This window comes from Vulpes vulpes, chromosome 14 (genome assembly GCF_048418805.1).
Source record: "Vulpes vulpes isolate BD-2025 chromosome 14, VulVul3, whole genome shotgun sequence".
NCBI classification, from domain to species: domain Eukaryota; kingdom Metazoa; phylum Chordata; class Mammalia; order Carnivora; family Canidae; genus Vulpes; species Vulpes vulpes.
In genome coordinates, this window is record NC_132793.1 from 120,759,790 (window position 1) to 120,786,967 (window position 27,178).

General features: G+C 37.1%; 1 protein-coding gene across 2 annotated transcripts in view; it reads left to right on the top strand.

The window, feature by feature from the left end:
* PDS5A (PDS5 cohesin associated factor A) overlaps positions 1–26,921 on the top strand; it is a 154,887-nt gene extending 127,966 nt beyond the window's left edge. For both annotated transcript variants that reach the window (XM_025997865.2, XM_025997874.2), the window contains exons 27-33: positions 2,304–2,436; positions 2,995–3,114; positions 7,984–8,046; positions 8,773–8,918; positions 10,469–10,577; positions 15,080–15,432; positions 23,509–26,921. In XM_025997865.2, the coding sequence (XP_025853650.1) occupies positions 2,304–2,436; positions 2,995–3,114; positions 7,984–8,046; positions 8,773–8,918; positions 10,469–10,577; positions 15,080–15,432; positions 23,509–23,512 (928 nt within the window). In that variant the 3' untranslated portion in view covers positions 23,513–26,921. The remainder of the gene's footprint in view (positions 1–2,303; positions 2,437–2,994; positions 3,115–7,983; positions 8,047–8,772; positions 8,919–10,468; positions 10,578–15,079; positions 15,433–23,508) is intronic.
* Positions 26,922–27,178: the final 257 nt, after the last annotated feature.

Below are 27,178 nucleotides of genomic sequence, written 5' to 3' on the forward strand. Positions count from 1 at the left end.
TAAGTTCTCTCCAAGTTGTGGTTCACAGCACCAGGGGTGGGGGTTCATGGTTAGATTGTGTCCCGGCCTCTCCTACCCACTTTGATGTGGTTTTTTCTTGTTTGCTGAATGTATAGTCATCACTCAGTTAGCCTTTAGGTTTTTTTAAGAGGAAATTGGTTCCATATGTAGCTGTAGGGGCACTATGTTCCTGAGGGTGATGAGTTCAGGTTCTTACTACATCATCATCTTGAATCAGACCAAGTTCTCTGTTTCTTACTGATCTTCTTTCTGGCTTTTCTATCCATTATTGAAAGTAAGGTATTGAAGGGGCACCTGGGTGGCCCAAGGCATCCAACTCTTGGTTTGTGCATGGGTCATGATCTTGGGGTTGTGGGAACGAGCCCCGCATCAGGCCCCACACTCAGCAAGGAGTTGGATTCTCTCCCTCTGCCCCTCCCTCCATTTGTACTCTCTCAAACGTGTACACTCTCTCTCTGAAATAAGTCTTGAAAAAAAAAATAGGGACACCCAAGTGACTCAGTGGTTGAGCTTCTGCCTGGGGTGTGATCTGGAGTTCCAGGATCGAGTCCCGCATGAGGGCTCCCTGCATGGAGCCGCCTTCTGTCTCTGCCTCACTTTGTGTCTCTCATGAATGAATAAATAAAATCTTTTAAAGAAAGAAAGAAAGGAAGGAAGAAAATAAGGTATTGAAATCTCTGGTTATTTTCACAGAATTATCTATTTCTCTCTTTAATTCTGTCAATTTTTACCTCATGTAATTTTGGGACTCTGTTAGGTTTGTATGTGTTTTATGATAGTATCTTCTTGCTGAATTGAACCATTTATCAGTGTAGTACTTCTGGGTCTCTTATAATCCTTTTTTACTTTAAGTCTATTTTGTCTGATCATAAAATAGCTACCAGCCCTCTTTTGGTTACTATTTGCATGGAAAAAAATTTTTTTCTTATCCTTTTACTTTCAGATGCTTTATGGTTTGGGTTTCTTTTTTTTTTTTAAGATTTTTATTTATTTATTCATGAGAGATATTTATTTATCCATGCAGGGAGCCTGCTTCTCCCTCTACCTGTATCTCTGCCTCTGTGTCTGTGTCTCATGAATAAATAAATTTTTTTTAAATCTTAAAAAAAAAAAACAATCTCTTGTAGATAGATATAGATAGATCTTTCTTTTTTTTCCTCCCTTCTTTTTCCATTCTTCTTACCTCTGCCTTTTAACTGGGGGCTTTAATCTATTTTCATTTGAAGTAATTACTGATAAAGAGTTATTTCTGCGATATAGCTGTTTGCTTTCTCTGCCTTATATATGTTACTTAATTTCCTTCATTACAGCTTCTCTTTTTTATATCTAGATTTTTTTTATAATGAGCCTTTTTGATTCCCCTCTTTTCTGTATATTTTTAGTTATTTTCTTAGAGATTCCAAATAATACTTGTAACAACCTAGACTGAATAAAAGTAGCTTAGTTTCAAGAGTTACACTTTGTCCTTTACATCTCTACTCCTTTCCTTTAGTATTGTAATTGTGGTAGAAATTATATCTTTTTACATTATTTCCTTTTATATAGATGTAATTATTACTTTATGTATTTAAAGGCAAATACATTGAGTAATAATTACATTGAAAGTACAATAATGCTGGCTTTTATATTTACTTATGTGGTTATCTTTACTATTTGCTAATGTTCTTTATTTCTTCTTATGGTTTTAGTTAACAGTCTAGTCTTGTCCTTGTATTTCAGCCTGAAGGACTCCATTTAATGGTTCTTTTAAAACATGGTTCTTTTAAAAATGAACTCCACTAACCTAGTGCTGAATTTCCCCTTCACAATAGTCTTTTAAAACATTTACATAGAATATAGGCAAAGAGGTATGCATACATTATCATCAAATGGTTTGTCCTCTGTTGATGCAGTAAAGCAGTAAGTCCCATGGGTGCCTGAGATTTATCCTGGAAACTTAATATAAACAGGCCCTACCTAGACCTACATAGTTTGCAGAGTCAAAATGGAAAGACTTTGCTGCCTGCTGGTTTTCTCACCATTGCTGGGCAATGATGATACATGTCGAATCATCTAAATGTCTATTGAATACCTATAGAATGAATCTTTATGTGCCTCATGAAACTGTCAGACTTTCTTGTATTAAGCTATTTTTTTATTTTTAATATTTTATGATTTAGTTTATATTTTCTCTTATTTTGTTATATCCAGACAACAGACCTTCCTAATAAGATACTTAATTCATTTTAAGCAAAGCACCTACGTTTAGCCTCTTTTTATAGGCAAGTATGTTTATCATTTAGGTGCCTATGGTTCATGCTTGAAGTTTTAATGACAAAGAATGAAAACAATAGCCATGCATTTATGAAGAAGATGGCAGAGAACATCAAGTTAACAAAAGATGCCCAGTCTCCAGATGAATCCAAGATGAATGAAGTAAGATATGTATTAGGCCAGTCTGTATTAAGATAATTACAGGAAAAAATATTACAATCCTTGTCCCACTTGTTCTTCCCATTACATAATAAATTAGATTACAGAATGTTTGTAAAAATGTATTTATGGTCAGTTTGATTGTATTTTATTATAATTGAATTCTATTATTTGAGGAATGTTTATTACCTGGAAAAGGACTTTAAAACTTCTACAGAGCAAGAAGATAAAAACTAATAAAATTTACTACTCTGCTGTCTTACGAACTTTTAGTAAGTTACACAGAGAAGTAAATATTCCTTTTTGTATGTTTCCCTTGGTTTAGTTTGGTTTATTTGTTTTTAGTGCATACTTGGCATTCATGTTAATTAGGTAAAGGGTTTTTTGTTATTGCTTACCAGGAGGCTGCACATAAAGAAGAAATGTAAACATAAATGTGAAATGTTCAAGGAATACCCACATAACCTTTTGATTTCATTTTATGCATCCGGTAGAATTGGTACTTGTGGTTACTTTGTGCTACTGAAAGTTATATAAGATCTTTCTTTCTTTCTTCCCTAGAAACTTTATACAGTATGTGATGTGGCTCTGTGTGTTATAAATAGTAAAAGTGCTTTGTGCAATGCAGATTCACCAAAGGATCCAGTCCTTCCAATGAAATTTTTTACACAACCTGAAAAGGTAATATTTTTTCTTCATTGTTCTACCACCACACTAAACTGATTTAAATTTCACTTACCATCAACCTGAGTGGCAAATAGTGGATTGTCTTGACTACGGAGTAAGAAATACCTCCTTGTATTTGTATCAAGGAATGGGAGATTGTCTCCCTGAACAAATGTCATTCTCAGACAGCCCAGGTGGCTCAGCGGTTTAGCGCCGCCTTCAGCCCAGGGCCTGATCCTGGAGATCCAGGATCGAGTCCCAAGTCGGGCTCCCTGTATGGAGCCTGCCTCTCTCTGCCTGTGTCTCTGCCTCTCTCTCTCCCCCCCTCTCTTTCTCTCTCTCTCTCTCTCTCTGTGTCTCTCATGAACAAATAAATAAAATCTTTAAAAAAAAAAATGTCATTTTCACCTTACAGAGTAGAATGCAAATCAAAGTTGATGTTCTTATGTAACTATTCCTTCTCAATATTTCTAGTATGTAAGAGTTTTTGATTTCTTAAATTATTTTAATATCACATTATTTATTTATTAAAAAGATTGTATTCATTTATTTGACAGCACAAACAGGGAGAGCTGCAGGCAGAGGGAGAGGGAGAAACAGACTCCCTGTTGAGCAGGGAGCCTCATGCAGGGCTCAATCCCAGGACCCTGGGATCATGACCTGAGCTGAAGGCAGACGCTTAACCGACAGAGAGCTACCCAGGAACGTGTTAATCTCACTTTATTAAAACAGTGTATTTTATCAGGCAAGAAATAAATGTTTGGTACAGTGTAAATATATATAAAATATATAATATGTATGAAATAATGTTAGAATTAACATTGGTCTTACCAAATGATAACCCTGTATTCTTTTTTAAGATTTTATTTATTTATTCATAGAGACACAGAGAGAGAGAGAGAGAGGCACAGAGACACACACAGGCAGAGGGAGAAGCAGGCTCCACCCAGGGAGCCTGACATGGAACTCAATCCCAGGTCTCCAGGATCAGGCCCTAGGCTGAAGGTGGCGCTAAACTGCTGAGCCACCTGGGCTGCCCCGATAAACCTGTATTCTAATCAACTGCTTATAACTTAAGAGACTTTAGACGAGTTAACTCTTCCAAGCCTCAGTTTCTATCTCCCTAAAATCCAAGTGATAATACCTATGAACAATTACTAATATTATGTCTATAATTTTATAACAGTTTGTCATTTAGTAAGTATTCAGTGTATGGTAGTAATAATTAATACATCATATATTTGTTCTGCTATCAGCAAATTAAGTTTTCCACGTAAGTAAGTTTACCTACCAGCTAACTAAAGCTCTTTGTTTTTCCAACTAATCAGAATTTAAAAACTTTTTTTAGGAGTGCCTGCTCCCCTTGCTTGTGCATATTCTCTCTCTCTCTCTCTCTCTGTCAAATAAATAAATAAAACCTTTTTTAAAAAATTTTTGTATTTATTTCTGGCTTTGAGGAAGTATTTGGAAGTTTAACCTTCCTGTGCTTTGTTTAAAAAACAGAATCCTAATTTTTTTTTTTTAAGTAGGCTCCACACCCAAATGGGGCTTGAACGCGGGACCCTGAGATCCAAGAGTCACAGGCTCTACCAAGTGAGCCAGCCAAGCACCCCCAGAATAAAAATATGTTTTTAATTGGGGAAAAAAAATTTTTTAAAGATTTTATATATTTATTCACAAGAACACCCACAGAGAGACAGAGACACAGGCAGAGGGAGAAGCTGGCTCCAAGCAGGGAGCCTTACATAGGACTCAATCCTGGGTCCCCAGAATCACGCGCTGGGCTGAAGGCGGCGCTAAACCGCTGAGCCACCCGGGTCGCCCTTAATTGTAAAATTTTTTTTTTAATTCTATACATTTTCAAACCTGAAGATACACTTCAGAACATTCAGGGTAATAATCTCCCTTTTAGAGTATTTTACAAAAGAACATACCAGGGGGAAAAAAAAAACATACCAGGAAATGGAGCTTCCTACTTTCAGTGCCATACTTTGACAAAAATTTTAAATAGATTTTCTTTATTTGATATTCAGCACTTACTGTGCCTGATTTTTTTGTTTATTTTTTAAGATTTTATCCATTTATTTATGGAAAGACACAAAGAGAGGTAGAGACATAGGCAGAGGGAGAAGCAGGTTCCCTGTGGGGAGCCTGATCCAGGACTTAATCCCAGGACCTCGGGATCATGCCCTGAGCCAAAGGCAGATGCTCAACCACTGAGCCACCCAGGCGCCCCTAGTTTTTGATAATAAAGATTCAAAGTTCTTTGCCTTCTACTTGAGTATATACTGGTTTATGTAAATAGTCCTACCTGAGCTCTTGAATTAAATTTATTTATTTTTAAAGATTTTATTTATTTATTCATGAAAGACACAGGGAGAGAGAGTCAGAGACATAGGCAGAGGAAGAAGCAGGCTCCATGCAGGGAGCCCAATGTGGGACTCCAGGATCATACCCCGGGCCGAAGGCAGATGCTAAACCGCTGAGCCACCCAGCGATCCCTCTTGAATTAAATTTAAATTTACTTTATTGTTGATCTAGGGTTACCGTGACCAGAATAGTTAAGTACCCAGATAGAATCTTCATATAAGATCCCAGGGGCACCTGGGTGGCTTAGTGGTTGAGCATCTGTCTTTGGTTCAGGGCATGATCCTGGGGTCCTGGGATCAAGTCCAGCATCAGGCTCCCTGCGGGAAGCCTGCTTCCTCCTCTGCCTGTGTCTCTGCCTCTCTCTGTGTGACTCTCATGAATAAATAAATAAAATCTTAAAAAAAAAACAGTGATCCCATCATCAGGAATTAAATTGATGTGGTGTATCCGGTTGGCCCAGTCAGTAAAGCATGTGACTCTCATTCTCAGGGGATTCTTGATGTCAGAGTTGTGAATTCAAGCCCCACATTGGGTGTGAAGCCTATTTAAAAAATAATTTAAATTGCTCTTTGTCACTAGAACCTAATTTTAGTTGGATTTGTTTTGATATCTGAAACAGTGTTTTTGGTGTTTTTTTTTCTTTTAGATTTTTAAAATTTATTTGTTCATGAGAGACGCAGAGAAAGAGGCAGAGACACAGGCATAGGGAAAAGCAGGCTCCATGCATGTAGCCTGACATGGGACTCGCTCCCGGGTCTCCAGGATCATGCCCTGGGATAAACGCGGTGCTGAACCACTGAGCCACCCTGGCTGCCCTGAAACAGTGTTTTTATCCTTCTTAAGAACTACTTTTTTCTGTTTTCAGTGAATGCCTTTCTTCATTTCCTTTTCTGATATGTTGCTTTTAATCTGATACAAATTTAGGGACACCTGGGTGGCTCAGTGGTTGAGCATCTGCCTTCGACTCAGAGCGTGATCCCACGATCCGTGATCAAGTGCCACATCAGGCTCCTTGCAGGGAACCTGCTTCTCCTTCTGCCTGTGTCTATACCGCTCTCTCTCCGTGTTTCTCATGAATGAATAAATAAAATCTTAAAAAAAAAGATATAAATTTAAACTCTAGGAAACTAAGTATTTAAGATAATGAGCCTAGTGAGGCCATAATATATCTCAATGAATAAAGTGAATGAACTTTAGTACCCAGGCTTTGTGACATTTATTTTAGCTTCATAAAAGTGTTTGTCCCCCACCCCCCAAAAAAGATACAGCTGTGCCTGGAACACATGCCAAAACTGTGATTTATTTATTTTTCTTTTCTTTTCTTTTCTTTTCTTTTCTTTTCTTTTCTTTTCTTTTTTCTTTTCTTTTTCTCTTTCTTTCTTTCTTTCTTTCTTTCTTTCTTTCTTTCTTTCTTCTTTTTTTGTGATTTCTTGATGGGCAAATTTAAGCCTTCTGTTCTTTCCTATAACAACAGTGTGAAGATAAATTTAATAAGAGAAAAGAAAAAATTATTTTTTAAGTGAGATTACTGAAATTAATAAACTTTTTTTTTTTGAAATTAATAAACTTATTGGTCATAGTGAATACTTATGTGACACTGTCATGATTTATCTGTGTGCTATTACCCGGATACTTAACAGAAATTTCAAAGAATTCTTAAGTTTCATATAGATGAAACTTTCAAGAAAGTACCATCAGTGTCCACATTAACTCTATTAACGTAAACATCACTGCTGCCAAAGAACATTATAATTCATTTAATTATATTTTGGCAGTGTATTTACCTATATGATTTGGACAGTCTGCTTATGGTTCTAAGAAATATAATATTTTTAATTAAAGTTACAATTTTTCAATGGGAATAATTTGCTTGAGATCCAGTGTGGAGTTATTTTAGTGAATATTGAGTGCCTAATATATGCACTGTACCATTTTGGATGCTTTGGAATTCCAAATGAAGTAGATTTTATACAGTAGAGAAAGTAGTTCAGTGAATAACCTGGAGACTGACTGCCCTGAACTATATGAAAAAAATAGGAATGTGTTTTATTTAAAATGTGATTTAAGGGCACCTGGGTGGCTCAGTCCGTTGGTTGTCTGCCTTTGGCCCCAGTCATGATCCTTGGGTCCTGGGATCAAGCCCCAAGTTGGGCTCTCTCCTCAGCAGGGAGCCTTTTCTCCTCCCTTTCCCTCTGTGGTGTCTCCTCTCAAATAAACAAATAAAATATTTAAAAAGTAAATAAATAAAATGTGATTAACTTAAATAACTTAATTGAGTTCTGGTATTTGCCAAGTCTTATGTGCCATTGAGTTAAAGCTACACTTAATAATATGGTTCATTAAATTTGCTTTATATGAGGAATTAATATGTTATGCTAGCTCAAATATAATTGTTATTGTAAGCACAGTGCCTGAAAAGTCTCACTTAGACAGTAAAAAAATACACGTGTTCACTTGATTTTTTTTCTTTCTTTCTTTCTTTCTTTTTTTTTTTTTTTTTTTTTTCTTGGACAGGATTTCTGTAATGACAAGAGTTATATTTCAGAAGAGACCAGAGTACTTCTGTTAACAGGAAAGGTATTATGTACTAGATAATTCGGAAATCTTTATCTCATGTGTATATTACTTCTCTTCTTAGAAATAACCTTTAAATGTCCCATGGATTTTATAGTTCCTGATTCTTAGGGATGTGTTGTGGTTTGTAGCATCTAAAGCATTGTTCTCTCAGGCTTTTTTCTGCCATAAATGACTCTTGAATAAGACCATGTGTTCTTATCAGTACTAGTAAGCTTAAAAGTACTCAGAATCCACAAAGCAGATTTTCTCAAAAAATGGTATAATAAGTTTAGATATGTAAGATTAAAAAAAGAAATGATTTTAAAGTATTAATGAGTTAGATAATTTGTATTCTATAACCCTTAAAAGAGCAAAAGTAATTTTTGATAAAAAAAAATGTGTCTATTACTACATACATTTAATAGTTTATTTGTAAGACATTTTATTATATCTTATTTGTTATGTATTTCAGTGTGTTTCAGAGGCACTTTTTATTTTGATTGAACAATAAGGAATAATTAAATACTGCCAAGTTGTTTTTAAATAGAAGTAATGCCTATGACTTGTAATTGTATTTAGACCAACTTGATTTTTCAGAATTCTAATTTCTAATAAATTTAGAATTTAACTTCCCAACGTAACAGCAGTTCCTTGGCTTAGGCTAAACAGTATCTTTTACATGTATCTAATTTTATATGAATTCCTTACAGTAAGGTATAAAATAACATGCATATGTGTAATTTTTAGCCAAAACCTGCTGGAGTACTAGGTGCAGTAAACAAGCCTTTATCAGCAACAGGAAGGAAACCATATGTAAGAAGCACTGGAGCTGAGACTGGAAGCAATATTAATGTAAATTCAGAGCTGAACCCTTCAACCGGAAATCGATCAAGGCAATTTTTTTCTCCACTTATTTTTGTTACTATCACTCATTACTTGGTTCATCTTTTATTTTTTGCCTAAAGCACTAGATCACAAAAATAGAATTTAGGAAACATTTTTGTAAAATATAAAAGCAATGGGTTTAAATATAAATAATGATGGAAATTCAGAGTGCACAATTCCATTTTGTACCCATTTAACGTTGCAAACATATAAAAAAGTTAAATGAAACAGATGTAAGAATTTCTAATATAATTAATTTACATGGAAGTGTTTATGAAAGAAAAGTTAACACTTGGGATCCCTGGGTGGCACAGCGGTTTGGCGCCTGCCTTTGGCCCAGGGCGCGATCCTGGAGACCCGGGATCGAATCCCACGTCGGGCTTCCAGTGCATGGAGCCTGCTTCTCCCTCTGCCTGTGTCTCTGTCTCTCTCTCTTCCTCTCTGTGACTATCATAAATAAATAAAAATTAAAAAAAAAAAGAAAAGTTAACAATTAGGAAACAACACATTAGTTCTTTTAAAGAAATAGAATTTATAGGGCAACCCGGGTGGCTCAGCGGTTTAGTGCCGCCTTCAGCCCAGAGTATGCTGCTGGAGACCCGGGATCGAGTCCCACATCGGGCTCCCTGCATGGATGGAGCTTGCTTCTCTCTCTGTCTCTGTTGTCTCTCATGAATAAATAAATTAAATCTTAAAAAAAAAATTTTATATATTTTTTAAGTTTTATTCCAATCAAATTAGTATAACATGAGTTAAGATAACATTGTTGTAGCATTTCTACTTACAAGAATATTCCATGTGTATTTTAACAAGTCTTTACCATGGTAGCCACTGCATAAAAATTTTCACCTGACCCTACTTTTATCAACATTAAAAATTGAAGCTTTTAAAGATTTTTTTTCTTACTCATGAATTTTTAAGTATAAACTCAGTTGGTGTTGTTTTAAACACATTCTTAGCAATAGAACCCCAAAATATAAGATAAATTAACATGGAGCATATGTGGTTTACAGAAATAGTAGGTCTCAAACAGCTGCCCCCTCCCTTGCAGAGCATTAAGAACACAGACTGGAGGGGCTCCTTGGTTGGCTCCGTTAGTGAAGCACTCTTGATCTCTGGGGTTTGAGTCCAAGCCCCATTGTTGGGCACAGAGATTACTTAAAAATAAAATCTTAAAAAAAAACACACAGACTGGAAACAACTATACTATACACTCACTTTATCATTGTATTTTTAGTTTGTTTTAGAGTTTCCTACCCCCAAGAGAAAGTCTTAAAAATGATTGTATGATTTTGTTTCTTGACAGCTAATCTTATCAGATAGTTTTAGGCAGTCATTTGTGCCTTATATTAGTAAGGCTAAAGGGAATCAATAACACGGTATAATTTAGCAATGATCTATAACCACAGAAGATCTGAATCTTGCTAATGTTGCTTCACTTGGCTGGACTTCTAAACTAGCCTGAGCTTCTGTTTGTTTCCTTATTGGTATAGTGAAAGGATAGGCTCTCTGTCCATTTGGTGAAATAATGAAGCTTTGGTTTGTTTTTCTTCAACAGGGAACAAAGTTCAGAGGCAGTAGAAACTGGAGTTAGTGAAAATGAAGAGAACCCTGTGAGAATTATTTCTGTCACACCTGTAAAAAATATTGACCCAGTAAAGAATAAGGTAAAATTTAACAAATGGATTTCTCCCAAAGTTTCATGGTAGATGTAAGAAGCCCACAGTTGACAAGTTGATAAATACTACATATTCTATATTTGCATGTACCACCTCTCACTATAGTTTATGCTTCCACTCTCTAACAAATGATTCAGCCTATATCACTACTCATTTCAAGAGTTTAGGTGGTCACCCACACCCCTTAACAGTTTCCCTTCTTCCACACTAATACTCCCAAAACTTGAAAGACTAGGAATTGAGAGTTTTTGAGATCTTTCAAAGTTTATTGACTCCACTAAGGGATGTGAACAGTTTGATTTCTATTATATTTTTAATTTAAAAGTTAAATTTATGAGTTAAGCTTTTAAAATATATTTTTTTGTTTAATAGCCACATTCTTTATTGTTGACCTTATAATTATGGCATCTAATTTCTTAATTTTGTGGCGGGAGAGAAAGCTTGGTAGGAGAATTACAAACCTGAGTCTGAATCCTAGCTCTGCCACTCGTTGGCTGTGTGTTTACTTAGGCAGGTTGCTTGACTTCTCTAAGCTTCTGTTTAACTATAGAATGAAACTGGTAACTTATCTTAGTAGGGATGGTATGGAAATACTATTGTTCTTTTTCCACAGAATCATATTCTTGATATACTTGTGTTTTTATTGCCCACCATATATTTATAATATTCATCAAATGTTTTAGGAATCACCCTCGGGTACATAAACACAGGACTGTACAGTTACCCCGCAATAGCTCAGCTCTGCAAACTTATTATCTGAATTCAAACTGAATAGATGAGGATATATTTTTAGATCAGTCTCTCACTATTCAACCTCTTGCTGCTTGTTATCTGAACTTCAGTATGTCAGTAGATTCAGCTAACAGGGAGCCTCTCACTACCAAACTCTGGAATTCAGAAACCAATAGACTTGACTATTGTGGGATTCTTGTATAGAATTAAACAGTCTTGGGGATCCCTGGGTGGCTCAGCAGTTTAGCACCTGCCATCGGCCCAGGGCGTGATCCTGGAGTCCCAGGATCGAGTCCCACATTTGGGCTCCCTGCATGGAGCCTGCTTCTCCTTCTGCCTTTGTCTCTGCTTCTCTCTCTCTCTCTCTGTCTCTCATGAATAAATAAATGAAATCTTTTTAAAAATATGGTAAAAATCAAAATTACCCAGCAAACTAGATGTGGGTGTTTACAATCAGGACATTCTTAGGGCACCTGGCTGGCCCAGTCAGTTAAGGGTCTGACTCTTGATTTCAGCTCGGGTCATGATCTCGGGGTTGTGAGGTCAAGCCTCACATTGGCCTCTGGGCTAGGTGTGGAGCCTGTTTAAGCTCTCTCTCCCCCCCCCCTTCCACTGCCTTCCCCCTCTCTCTCAAAAAAAAAAAAAATTGGGGGCAGCCCCGGTGGCCCAGCGATTTGGCGCCGCCTTCGGCCTGGGCTGTGATCCTGGAGACCCAGGATCGAGTCCCGCGTCAGGCTCCCTGCATGGAGCCTGCTTCTCTCCCTCTGCCTCTGTCTCTGCCTCTGTCTCTGTCTGTCATGAATAAATAAATAAAATGTTTAAAAAAAAAAATTGAGACATTCTCTCCTGTTATTTACACTGTGAGAGAAATCAAATTGTAATATGAAGGATGGGTAAGGGAAAAAGAAACAAAACATATCCCATGGATTCAGGCAAGCAGTGTTGCCAGTGTTGTCCTTAAGGAATCTTCTTTTTCTTCCTACCCGTGGCTGCCCAATGAGTTTCCCCTTTCCTTTGCCTTATACATGAGTTCTTTAATTTTATATTCACATAATATTCATAAATGTGTAAATACAGTTATGTGCAGGATTTTTAATGCAATCTTTTTACTTTTAAAAAGTCATTTTTACTTTTTAGTCTTTTTACTTTTAAAAAGTCTTTTTCCCCCATTTTAGCATTTACACTTTGTGTGTGTGTATGTGTATATATTTCCTTTCCCCTTTTTTGCCACTACAAACAATATTACATTAAAAATTAAATGTGCATCAGACATTTACCTGGTGATTTTTATTTCTATGGACTTAATTCCTAGTAGTGGGATTGCTGAGTCAAAGAGTAAAATGTATTACAGATTTTAGATATTTCTGTATTGCTTCCTTGAAAAAGTGGAACACCTGACATTGCTATTCATCAAGGTGTAAGTGCTTTTTTCTCTATATGCCCACCAATAACAAATTTTAGGGTTCTTTTTCATTTCTTTCAGTCCCAAAAATCAAAACTAATCTAATGCCCCACTATATTAATTTACATTTTTATACCAGTATTTTTGTTGACTACCTTGTGAATTACACCTGAGATCTACCCATTTTTAAATAATCTTTTTCTTACGTAACTTAACTTCTGATGGCTGTAGTAGTTTTACCTTCTTGTTAATATTCTTGCTCCCTTCCAATCCATTCACGATACAGCAGCCAATTTTATCTTTTAAAAATGTAATTTGGATTAAATTTGTCCTCTATTGAAAGTCCTTTGGTGACTTACATGAGCACTTAGAATGAAATCAGATTTCTTCACCTGTCCTGTAAGGCATTTGTGCTCTTCTCCTACCTTATCTTGAATCCCTCTCCTATCACCCCTCATAATTCACGTTCCTTGTCTCTTCCAAGTTCTTTCCCTCTTCGGATACTTTAATGGTCCTCTTTTCTCTGTATAGCATACAGCACTTCTCACGTGATGAATGTCCTGCTTTTATATTTTTAAAAAATATTCCTTAAAAGCCAATTAGAATTGAGGCTCCCTCTGATTTTTTTCATGCCCTGAAAAATCAATGCCCTGTTCTTTGATCTCTGAGCACTTGGGATATTTTGTACTTGAATGTTTGTTTACTTTTTTAAAAATTAGCAACTACCATGCTAATCTCCATAAGGACAAAAACACTGTCAGTTTTCTTCCCTGATCTGTGTTCAGCAGCCACTGCACCTGCTAGGCATTCAGTTGAATGAATGCTTCCAACTGCAGGGTTAATAATAGTTGGTCATCCTGTTAACCCTCCGGTCATCCTGTTAACCCTCCTGTCATCCTAGAATCACTGTCTTTCCCCAGGCTGACGCTTTGCCTCTTTCTTCTCTGACCCATTCTGTGGTGTTTTACAGTTTAATTCTGGTGGATGACCTTATTCTTACTCCTTCAGGTATTATCCTTTCTCTTAAAATGAAGATTAACAGTAAGATAAATAATTAAAATAAGGGGCACCTGGGTGGCTCAGTCGGTTGGGCTTCTTTGGTTCAGGTCATGTTCCCAGGGTCCTGGGATCAAGCTCCATGTTGGGTTCCCTGCTCGGTGGGGAGCCTACTTCTCCCTCTCCCTCTGCTGCTTCCCCTGTTTGTGCTTTCTCGCTCTCTCTCAAATAAATAAATAAAATCTTAGAAAAAAACCACACACAGTAAAATAAACCCTAAAGTAAAACACTGATTTGTGAAATTTTTTCACTGAAATTACTACTTTCATGAGTTTTCATGAAACATAAAAGATTTATCATTTTTACTCAGATGTTCTGAAAAGATTTTCTGGGGGAAATGGAAATTAATTAATTGGAAAAGATATAGACTGATTTTTTGGATAATGATAGTGCTTGTTTGTTTTCCTTTAATCAGTTAAAATTATTATTCCTAAATAACCTTTGTATAAAAGTCACTTTTGATTCTAAAAACTATTGAAGTCCATTATATCTATCATATTAAAATGGGATTTTATTATTTTGAACAAAGACCCAGATTTGGATCTTTGACTAGAACATGTTGAATTAATATGTATATTTAGTAAACTAAAAAGAAAAAATGTTCAGAAAACAGTAGAAGGTTAATGATTACAGCAAAAATGACAAAAATTAGAATGTATGAGTAGAGTGAGAAATTGAAGAACTTTGTGTCATAGAATTACAGAAGTTATTCTAGACAAAAAAGCATCATAGGTAAAGAGCATATTCAATTATGCAAACATACTCCCCCTTTTTAAAATGTTTAGATAAATTTAGGGGCGCCTGCGTGGCTCATTGGTTGAGCAGCTGAAGCTCAGGGCGTGATCCCGGGGTCCGGGAATGAGTCCCACATTGGGCTCCTTGCGGGAAGCCAGCTTCTTTCTCTGCCTAGGTCTCTGCCTCTCTCCCTGTGTCTCTCATGAATAAATAAAATCTTTAAAAGAAAAAAAAAAAGTTTAGATAAATATAGAGCATACCACCGATTAAAAGGACCTTTTTATGTAGAATGAATGTGGTAGCAAAACTGAGTATGTATACCACCATACATTTCAATAAGCATTTATTAGATAGATTATATGTGCCAAGCCCCATGATTGGCACCGCTCTCAGGCCCTACCCTCAAGGAGTTTGCATTCTACAAGGGACTCTATAAGCAAGCAGTTCATTAGAAGCCTTAGAATTCCAGCTACTCAAAAATACTTTCAAAAAAATACTACTTTCCAGTACAGATTATTGATATTTAAGCAATTTGCATTTACAGAATTCTTTTGTGCTCTTTTAGGAGATTAATTCTGATCAGACTACCCAGGGCAACATCAGCAGTGACCGAGGAAAGAAGAGAAGTGTAGCAGCAGCTGGTACAGAGAACATTCAACAAAAAACAGATGAGAAAGTAGACGAATCAGGACCACCTGCCCCTTCAAAACCCAGGAGAGGACGCCGACCCAAGTCTGAATCTCAGGGCAATGCAACCAAAAATGATGACATAAACAAACCTCTTGGCAAGGGAAGAAAGAGAGCTGTGGTCAGTCAGGAAAGCCCTGGGGGTCTGGAAGCAGGTAATGCCAAAGCACCCAAACTGCAAGATGTAGCCAAAAAGGCAGTACCAGCAGAAAGACAGATTGACTTACAAAGGTAATGGACACCATTCTTTCTGAACTGTTAATTTAGACATTGTGTTTTATTTTTAGTTTGTGCCGGTTACCCCCACACCTAGGTATTTGAGACTGAAAACTGCCCTTGGTTTTCCTGAGTAGGTTATAGTGGCATTTATTTTGATCTCATAACCTCCGGGAAGCCAGTTTGAAGAGAGGTCTTATTTCTTTTGGTTAATTTTTAATTAGGATATCGTGTTGTGATATTTCTGCTTACTAGCAAGGATGGTATTATATTTTGCTTGGTATCCTTCACATAGTTACATGGGCTTTACTTAATTTAAAGGGCTACCTTTTTGGGTAAAAAGGTCTCAGAAAGCATAAGACAGAAGTCATGACACACAAACAGGTATATCCTACTCTTCAATTGCTCTTGTTAGAGTTAATTTTAATATAAATCAACAATTTACCCCACCCCACCCCCAATCTCCAGTGAAACAACCTCACAGCTGCTCATCTTTGATCATTCCTAGGCTGAGACTTCAGCTTCTCTACCGTGTAATGGTCGTGTTCCAGCGGGAGACCTGGAACTTGGCTCCTTTCACACTTGGCCTGCCCTCTGCTTTTTTCCTTGTATATCTGTACCTAACTCATCTCCCCTTGAGCTTAGATGACAAACATCTGAATTTCTTCTAGGAAAGAGTTTTGATCATCTCAGGATGATCTTACCATCCTGCTTCAGTATTTTTATAAAGTACAGTGTTGCCTGAAGCATATGTGTTAACAAGTACATTTTTTTTTTTAAATTACCATTCACGTTAAATTTTCTTACATTTTAAGTGTCTCTAGCTACCTTTTACAACATCTCATGGGAGCAGATCCAGACCCAAACCTGATCTAAGTAATGGATGTTTCTCCTACTCACTTGTAGTTTTATGGACTAATAAGTGTAGTACTGAAAGCAGTTGGGGGCAAATGTATTATTTTTCTCCTCAGATCTGGATCTTTGACCTAGAATGTCTTATTTAACCTCAACCTCCTCTTTGTCTTCAGTAAGACAGTATAATAATACCTTCTTCAAAGGACTGTGGATCAGTAAACGTAAAGCACTTAAAAAAGTGCCTTTCACAGAATAAGTAGTCATCATTGTAATCATTGAATTCTAGTTTCTCTACCCCTTAATACACTTTTCAGTTACACAAAAGTTGAACAGTTTCCTTCAAGATGGCCAGAATTTTCTAAAGGATTTCTGAAATTCTGTTTTAGCCATTCCATTATTAGTACTGATCATCACACATAGGCCACTTGAGCCACCTTACCTTACCTCTCATTTACTGTCTTTTTGCCTTCTAAGCAAAATATCTAGTTACTTACTTGGTCCCTGAAAATGTTTTCAATAGCAACCAGACCTTGTCTCTGATTAGGGCATTGTAAAACCCATTGCTCTGCTTTTGCTACACCATGTACCTCAGTATCGTTAAACCAACAAAAATGGTTTACATGCCAGGGACTGGTTAAAAATAGCATTGAGCCTTCTTGAAAATCTAAAAATGTCTTCAGTGAAAAAGCACCTTAGAAGTCTCAAGTATAAAAAAATAAATAAATAAATAAAAATTAAAAAAAAAAAGAAGTCTCAAGTATGCTGGCTGTTAGGTTGAGAGGGGTGGGGGGACTATGTTAGTCAAAACAAGTTCTGTGATGGTTTTATATTCTCAGTGAAGTTAGATGGTTAAATTAGATGTTCATGACAATGTTTACTGTGTTAATTCAGTAGAATAGATCAGATATTTTGCACACATACTTCAGAAACTTCTGCTTGAACTGTCTGCTACTAATTGAACAAAACATAGAAGTACATTCTGAAACTTCCTCCCAAGTTTCCTTTTACCTTTTCCTAAACCTAATATACAACTCTGCCCTCTCATTCTAGCATTATGACTTCAGCTTGGAATCCTGATGAACTATTCAGTGAAAGCTCACTCACTGAAAGATCACTGAAAGTCAAAGATCACTGCTCATGATCACCTCTTGCATAGAATTGAATGCCTTATAGGCACCATCAGTATTGCTCCTGGTACTTCTCATTCGTTCTTTCAACAAATACTCAACTGATAAGAATGCTCGCATCATGCTGGGTGTTGACAATACAGATGTATCCAAAATGATAGTTTTGAGGTTCTTGCCCTCACAGAGTTTATTTCCCTAGCTTGTCAACTCCAAAAAAGTTTCACATTAGGTCTGTTGATTGATACAGGAAATTATAAGAATTTTTTTTTAAGTACTACATAAAACCGAGTGAAATTCCGACACCTGTTAAGGACATGATGCTAAGTGAAATAAGCCAGACCCCAAAGGATAGATACTATACGATTCCATTTATATGAGGTACCTAGAGCCATCACATTCAGAGAGACAGACAGTAGAATGGTGGTTGCCAGGACGAGGAGGGGTAGGTTTTAGTGTTCAGTAGGTGTACAGAGTTTCATTTGGGGAAGATGAAAACATTCTAGAAATAAATGGCTATGATTGTACAACATTGTGCATGTACTTAATGCCACTGAACCATGTCCTTTAAAATGGTCAAAATGGGACACCTGGGTGGCCCAGTGGTTGAGCGTCGGCCTTTGACTCAGGTCGTGATCCCAGGGTCCTGGGATCGAGTCCCGCATCAGGCTCCCTGCAAAGAGCCTGCTTCTCCTTCTGCCTGTGTCTCTGCTTCTCTCTGTGTGTCTCTCACCAATAAAGAAATAAAATCTTAAAAAGAAATGGTTAAAATGATAAATATTAGGTCATATAAATTTTACACCAAAAAACTGCTACATAGGAATAATGATCGCTAACACTAATATAGTACTTATTATAAGCCAGGCTCCATTCTAAGCTCCTTGTTAATGTATTAAATCCTTAAAACCCCTCTTTGTGGTAAGTTGTATCATTCTCAGCTTACAAAAAGGACGATACCCAGGCATAGAGGCCCCATACAGCTTTTCATCTCTGCTTATATGAATAGTGCAGCCAGGATTAAACCCAGGCAATATTACTCCAGAGTTTGTAACTGCCATGCTATATTGTCCTTGTAAGATAAAATTAAATCTTAATTCTAAGGCACTGCATGTGTACACAAAACTGGTGTAAGAGAGAGTGCTTTGAAAATTCTTGTGTACTTTATATTCTTATATATCTTAAATAGCTAATGTAGTTCATATGAGTAATAGTTTCCGTAATGGAGTTTTTTAACTCTTATGTAAAAAGGTAGCTTGTTTATTTTTTTAAGTTTATTTATTTAAGTAACCTCTGTACCCATCATGGGGCTCAGATTCACGTAAAAAAAGTACAGGTTAAGGGCAGCCCCGGTGGCGCAGCGGTTCAGCGCCGCCTTCAGCCCAGGGTGTGATCCTGGAGACCCAGGATCGAGTCCCACATCAGGCTCTCTGTATGATGCCTGCTTCTCCGTGTCTCTGCCTCTCTCTCTCTCTGTCTCTATGAATAAATAAATAAAATCTTTAAAAAAAAAAAAAAAAAAGTACAGGTTAAGCCAAACAGACCAACTGTAGTCCTCTTTTTAACCTCTTTCAGAGTATGTGCAAATGAGAGCCCCTGCATTTAGCATCAGAGAGGAACAAACCAAGCAGTAGATCAGATATTCTTGAAAACGGCACACTTAAAGTAAATGAAGCACCTAATGCTAACAACATTGTCAGACTGATGAAAGTTAGGTACAATAATGTGTAGAAGATAATTGGGGTAGTCCTTGGCCTATATATCAACATAAATAATAGTAATGATAGGGAAAGGTTGTTAACTATATATTTGCCTTGCCAGCAGTCAGTTTGAAGTAAGTATAACCCTATATTAAAGATAAGGAGACCCAAACAGACTACTGTCTCAGGGCACCTGGCCAGTGTCCTGCAGAGCAAAGCTTCGAATCCAGGCGCATCCCTTAGTAACCACCTCAGTGTGGTGGGTTCTCTTAATTTACACAGCATTTTGGAACATTTTTAAACTGTGAACATTCAGAACTCTATTTTTCTTTTTTTTTTTTTTTTTAAATATTTTATTTATTCATTCATGAAAGACACACAGGCAGAGAAGCATGCTCCATGCAGGAAGCCTGATGTGGGACCCGATCCTGGACCCCAGGATCACGCCCTGGGCGGAAGGCAGATGCTTAACCACTGAGCCACCCAGGAGTCCCTGTTTTTCCTCTTAATATGTAAAAGATACTGTGTAATAATATAAAAGATACTGTGTAGTTACCACCAAATCATGGAGTAGATACATCAAAACAAAAGTTCCTTATTTGTGATTCAGCTGATATTTTAACTATCTCAACTTAAGAGAAATGTTAAACCATCAAAATCCTGACAGTACCAGCTTTATTTTTATTTCATGGTGGGACTGTAGCTTTCACTTTCCTATAAGACTCTAAACATACTTCTCATTGAGGCACGTGGCTGGCTCAGGCGGTAATGCATGCCACTCTTGATCTCGGGATCATGAGGCCGAGCCCTACGTTGGGCATAGAGTTTACTTAAAAGATAAATAAAAGTAAACATACTTTTCATTAACTGCAGGTAGTACCTGTGATTGATTTGACATCCCACCTGAATTTTCCTGAGACCTAGTGATGATCACATACAGATTAAAGTCATACGATTAAATTCTCATAAAACTAGGACAACACCTTGAATCATCCTGTTAATGTTGTCATTAAAATTTCAACCAACTAATTACTAAAAGAAATGGGGTTGCCAAACCTGAGAGCCATCAAACACTAAATCTGTGAGCCAAGGATGACTCCAGAATGATACTCATTGCCTTGGTAACTCAAAGCCTAGCCTAAAGGCTTTGCATTGTGGAGTGAGATCTAAATTGCTGCACTGAAGTTGTTCACCCCTGGACTCAAAGCTTGAGTGTAAGACTTTGATAAATAAGGCCCAGTACCCCTAGTGCTTCTCTCTGCCCCTGCTCTCTAATTTCACATGCCACTTCAGTCTTTTTCTTAACCTTGCATTATTCTTCATAACTTTTCACTTGCATAATTTCTCACTTCTCAGATGGTCCAGTCCTGCTCTGGCCACAGGTTTTCACAGTAACAGCTGAAAAGAGCCTCTCCCCCCTGACATTACCCTGATCTTCTTAACTCCATGTATTCCTTTGTCCTTCTGAGTAGGAATCTCCTCAAGGTAGCCAATCTATAGCTATGCTAGCATCACCTTTCAGAGGCTATATTTGGAATTGTTACTACTTTTGAGAAAACTCCTGGAATTTACCCTATTTATAATAATTAGCCATTTGTGTATTATGGTCAGGAAACAGTATCTGACAACCGGATAATTAACATTGGCTTTCTGAGTTTTGAGTGAAGGATAGATCATCATTTCAATTATTAAGTTAATTTGTTTTTCCTTTTTGTTTTTGAGCTATTATCCAGATGTCAAACAATTCCAAACATTTTGCATTGAAAATGTGTCTGCGGGATCCCTGGGTGGCGCAGCGGTTTGGCGCCTGCCTTTGGCCCAGGGCGCGTTCCTGGAGACCCCGGGATCGAAGCCCACATCAGGCCCCCGGTGCATGGAGCCTGCTTCTCCCTCTGCCTGTGTCTCTGCCTCTCTCTCTCTCTCTGTAACTATCATAAATAAATAAAAAATTTAAAAAAAAAGAAAAAGAAAAAGAAAAAGTGTCTGCATAGGTCTGCTGATTCACCAGTATGTTTTATTAGACTTAAGGCCTTAAAGTTGTTACAAGGAAATTATCAGGAAACACCAGTGGAGAAACAGTGCTTAAATTTGGGACTTCTGGGGAAACTAAATATAAGGAAATTATCTATAGGAAAACAGACTATTATTTTCCCATCTTTGATGAATATATTTTGTTCACTGGGACACCTGGGTGGCTCAGTGGTTGAATGTCTGCCTTCGGCTCAGGACATGATCCCAGGGTCCTGGAATCGAGTCCTGCATCGGGCTCCTTGCATGGAGCCTGCTTCTCCCTCTGCCTGTGTCTCTGCTTCCCTGTGTCTCTCATGAATGAATAAATAAAATGTTTAAAAAATATATATGTTTTGTTCGGTATGCTTGGTGTGGGAGTGTTCAAGAATTTTGGAATTTCTATTTTATAAGCAAAGAATTTCCTATTTCCTGTGCTGATTTGTATACTCAGAAAGTTTCCTGTCATTACATGGATTCATATCTTCAACTTATAGGAACCCCTAAGTATGTATCCTCATATGTTAATCATATGTACCATGGTACATAGGTACCATGTAACCATGTAATAGATTCATATCTTCAAATTATAGGAACCCCTAAATATGTATCCTCATATGTTAATCATATATTAGTTTGATATGAATACTTATTCAGTTTCAGTAGCAGGTGAATTTTATCAAACTAGTATGACATCTTTTAGAAGCCAGGTACTTGATGTGATGGCAGTTCACTTTGTGACACAGAATCAAATCCAGCAAATTCTTTCAGTGATCTAGATCATTTAAAAGTCTGTGAGAGCAGCCCGGAACATACTGAGGTATGAGGTAAATGGAAGCTTTCCAAAGGTGCAACAGCAACTTATAGAGTATTCTTTGATATCATATTATTAAATCTGCTTTATATATCATAACAAATTAAGTCTCTATAAGATCTTAATCACTTAGCTTGTTTTTAAGCATTGTCATCTTAATAAAATATATATGTAGTGGAATACAGGTAAATATCTCCCTTGTATTTCTCCCAAGTTTGAAATTGTTGAGGAGGAGACACAGTTTTTTTGGTTTTGAGGTGGTTTTTAAGATTTTATTTATCCATGAGAGACACAGGAGAAGCAGGCTCCTCTCAGGGAGCCCAGTGCAGGACTCAATCCCTGGACCCAGGATCACTCCCTGAGCTGAAGGCAGACGCTCAACCACTGAGCCACCCAGGTGTCCCGGAGACACAGTTTTAATACTGATACGGCTGACAAAAAATGTGGAAATGACAGGCCAGGTGGCTACAAATGCCTTGCCTCTAAATTGAACCACAGGCAAACCAGAATGGCCCTTTTGGAAGCAAAAGATACAAATCTAGGAGAAGACAAGTCCAGCATGCTTAGTTCCTCCCACCCCTCGCCCCTCACCTATTCGATGGATTATTCTCTTTCCAAAGAGGAATTAGAGGAAAGAAGAGACCACATTCCCATGCTTATGCTTCCAGAGATCAGACTCTCTCTCCTTACTAGGAAAACGGGACCAGTGGGGATTTCATTCCTCTAACGTCTTCACAGGATTAAAGTAAATTTTCCTCCTTGTTGTTGTTTGTTTGTTTGTTTTAAGCATATTAAAATATATGTGTTTGGGGCACCTGGGTGGCTCGGTTGAGCGCCTGCCTTCGGCTCAGGTCATGATCTCAAGGTCCTGAGATCTCTGTGCTCGGCAGGGAGTCTGCTTCTCCTTCAGTTTTTCTTTCTCTGCCCCTCCCTCCATTTGTGCTCTGTCTCTCTCAGAAGCTTTTAAGGAAAGTAAAATGTATGTGTTTACCTGGTTTGGAAGTTAGAACTTCTTTTGCTATTTATATAAATTCATTTTGCCATAATTGCCCAGTACCTTTTTTTCTGTAATACCATTTTGAAATAATTGTAATAACAAATTACAGTTATTTCAAATAAATAGCTTCTATTGTTTTATTATGGTAAGCAAATCTGCCATTGGATAGCAGCACCTAATGGTTGAAAATAAAAACTTCATTGGTATATTGTGTTTATATGTAGTTTAGAGAAAGATTCCTTAAAATAAGTAAAGGTCTCAGGTGAAAACTGGAAAAAATATTTTGAGGTTTTTTTTTTGTTTTGTTTTGTTTTGCTTTGTTTTTTAATCTATGAGAGACAGAGAGAGAGAGAGAGAGAGGCAGAGACACAGGCAGAAGGAGAAGCAGGCTCCATGCAGGAAGCCCGACGTGGGACTCGATTCCCGGTCTCCAGGATCAGGCCCTGGGCTGAAGGCGGCGCTAAACCCCTGAGCTACCCGGGCTGCCCTATTTTGAGATTTTTAGATAATAACTGTAGAAATGAAGTAATTCTGGTTTGGTTTGTTTTCCTGTTTGCATCTTTTCTAACTTTGCTTTCTTCTATTCCCATCCCCAAGGTAAAAAGAAAACTCATTTGCAAAGGGAGAAAATGAAGGCCAAACAGAAGCACAGGCTCCAGCTTCTGCAAGAACTTGGATTCACAATGTCCCTGAACAGAAAATGAAGTTAACTTCAGAACACACTTTCTGCCTTGAAAACTGAAAGAAACTATTACTTCCTTTTCACATGACCACAAGTCCTTTGATGGAAATGTACAGAGAAACTCTTGAGAGAGAGAGAGAGAGAGAGAGGCTAAAAGCAACTCTATTCTACCCTTCCCCCTAGACTTTTCTTACGAAAAGTCAATAATTAAGCAAATTGCTTAACACTTGGTTCCAGTTCCTGCATATCTGGAGTTTAAAGGCATAATATACCATTAATTTCCATGCTGCAGTTTTTATTTTAAGGAAAGTAACAGGATGTCCTTACACTGACACTGAAAATTCATCAATTTTAGAGCCAGGAATTCCCGTGTTACACAAGAAAAAAAAAATAGAAGTCTACTGAATTAATTTTTTAGAAGAAAAGAGATCAGATTAAATATTTCTTTGTTTTTCCTTTTGGAAACTTTTATGTATAATTCTTTCTGCCTGCCTACTTTTCTGCAAAAATGAGATGTACAGATTTCAGTTCCCTGCTATGAAAAGTGATGTGGTGGCAATTTTATAAATGTTGCTTTCTGATTTTTATCAGAGTGAGAAAATAATTAAGATTATTATTGATTTCATATCACTTCATATTTTGATTTCCCCTCCATTTTAGTTTAATATAATTTGCAATAAATGTACATATTGTTGTTTGTTTCATAAAGCATATCACTTTAAAAAGGTTTTTACTCCTGTGATTATGTTGGAATATTTGGAATTTTAAAGGAGTAAAGACTGCCCAGCATTTGGTTTTATAATGTTTGTCACCAGATTTTTATTATTGATGTAAAGAAAAAAGTCAATTTTTTTAAATAGTTGGACTTTGGCAGCTTTGTAAGGAAAGTTGGAGGTGTTTAGGATTGCCATCAATTTTCAGCATTGTGCTATTGGGAATTAAGTATTTTGCTTTTTGTCTGCCAGTCTGGGCTCAGTTTTTATGTTTATTTTAGAAGACAACTGTTGCATCGATATATTGTTTCTTGGCATTGTTCAGCATAGGTGATGTGTGCACTTTTTGTGTACACATAATCATATTTAAGTTTTTTGCATAAAATAAATGCTTCTAGAGGTCATATGGTAGTCTTTTTTAATCTCTTTATCATATTATGTTTTGTTTCTTTTTATGTGAAAGGGCTAAAGTCATAAAGAACATGATTACAGTCAACTCTCCATTATCTATATAAAACAGTGACTGTGCCTCAGATTTTGAGTTGCAGTCATAATTTAAATTGTAAACTGAATGAAAGCAAGTATGTTACAAGAGCTGATTCAGGAGGAACTTGTAATTGATCCTTTCTCATGCTCAAGAGTTGTTGCCCCCCAGTCTTCATTTGAGGCTCTTTCTCAAAACCATAACTGAATGTGCTCACTCAGCTGCCTTGCACGTTCCTAGGAGGGTCAGAAGACATAAACGACACGTGCACTAGAACCGTCTTGAGACGCTATAGTCCACAGGCATGTAAAACAGCGAATGTGAGTAATGTCAAAATAAAAGATTATGTTAAATGTGAAATCTGCTAGTAGTAAATGTCACGTATGATCGCCTAGATAATCAAGAGTTGGCTGTATATTGACTCAGTGAAAGATGGGTAACTTTCAAATATGCATGTACACACATGTAAGTATCAGATGATGGTTAGGGAACAGTGAATACAAGTGATAGAAAACGATACCTTTTTAAAAGGGCAAGAAAAGCCCTGCTCTTCTTATTGCCTCTTCATTACCCTTTAGAAGTATAAAATATTGCCTCCAACATGCTGAAAAAGAATATCTATGCATAAGCATCAGAGAAGTCCCTCAAGCAAACAGTGGACGTGTATATTTAGAAAGATTTTAAAGTGCTCTTAGCATCAGACAACTTGATTCACAAGGCCACTGACCTGTCACCAATAAAAAAAAAAGCACACTGGTAGGGACCTTCTTTTTCAACTCCTTTTGATTACTCAGCATCACAGCTGACTAGATTACCTAGTGCTATTTAACAATGTAGCAGACCCATTTGCATCTGTTTGTGGCTGCATCGATTTTTGCAGGAGAGGAGTTTAGCTAAAAGGATCTGGTCCGCAGGTGTATGTAAATGGCCCCTCTGGTTTCATAATGTGATGCAAGCATCTGGCACTAAGGGAAGGGAGAGTAGGATGATACAAAGATTGAGATGATGGGGAGGGACTTAAGGGACATTTGTCAGTTTTCCTTTGAAAAAGGAAAATGTTAAATCCCTTAGGAATTTGATATTCACATCTCAGAGAAATACAACACAAAGTGCAGACTTATATTTGAGAATTAATGTTAACCCTTTGTGTCTAGTTTGAAGCTTCTTGTATTTGTCTAAAACTACAAGCCAGAATTTTGTATCTCCTTTGATAAAAAGTGTGTATAATGTAAAGTAGTTTTGCATATTCTTGTGCTGCACATGGGCTGAATTTTTAAAAATTTTTTTAAAGACTTGAAGCAGAACCTTGTAATTTGTGTAAATGATGAGTGTAAAATCCTACCATAAAATGCTAAAAATATGCATTGTTTCAAATAAAACCAAGAAATGCAGCATTATATAGTAGTGTGGAACCCTGAATATTCATGTACCCCCTGGTATGTCACAAGTTGATAAAATATCTGCATATTTTCTGTTTGAAATCTGGAGTCTGCATATCCTCATGAGAAATCAAATGTAATCATAAGTCAAAAAAAAACCTTCAAACTTCTTGGCTACATACTCTGATCTGACCTACAGTGACTGAGGGAGAGCATAATGGATGATAAATTCTGATAAGCATTTGGGAAACTTTAGAAGTTCCTTTTTAACCCAAGAACTTAAAAGTGGCCTTTCATTTATACTATGATAACATCTATTTATTGCAAATTTTGGACATGCACATTTAGTTTAAAAACTGATGGACAGCAAGCAGATTACATGTATCGGAAATAAGAAATGGACAGAATGAGAAATAAGAAAGCTAGCTATCCTGCCTGGTTCTGTATTTCACCCTCCATGGGATTATCATTCTACACCTTGATATTTGTACTGTCAAGACGTTTCTGTCTTCACTATTCAAGTGGATAAACTGTTCATAGAAACCAGTGGAGACCAACAAGTCTCTAACAGTCTGAAAACAAGCTTTGCAGCCTGCCTCAACAATGATGGCATTGCTCACAAGAAGTTCGCTGTAAGACAGTAACACTGTAGAACAATGGAAATGAATGTGCATAATCACACACCTCCTCAGCCTGTAAACCAGAGCTTTAAATTTTCAATTTCATAAGAGTAATAAACCTTCTTTACTTCATTTTGTGTCTTATTTGAAAGGCCAGTGGCACGATTGGGTGGCTCAGTGGGTTAAGCATCTGACTTCGGTTCAGGTCATGATCTTGGGGTCTTGGAATTAAGCCCTGCGTCACACTGCACGCGGAGTCTACTTGTCCATCTCCCTCCGCCTTGTGTCCACCCCCCGCCCCCTTGTGCATGCACTTTCTCTCTCAAAAAAAGAAATGAAAGGCCAACAGGAACATGTGAGTCCCATTTCTAAGGCATATGGACCAGATG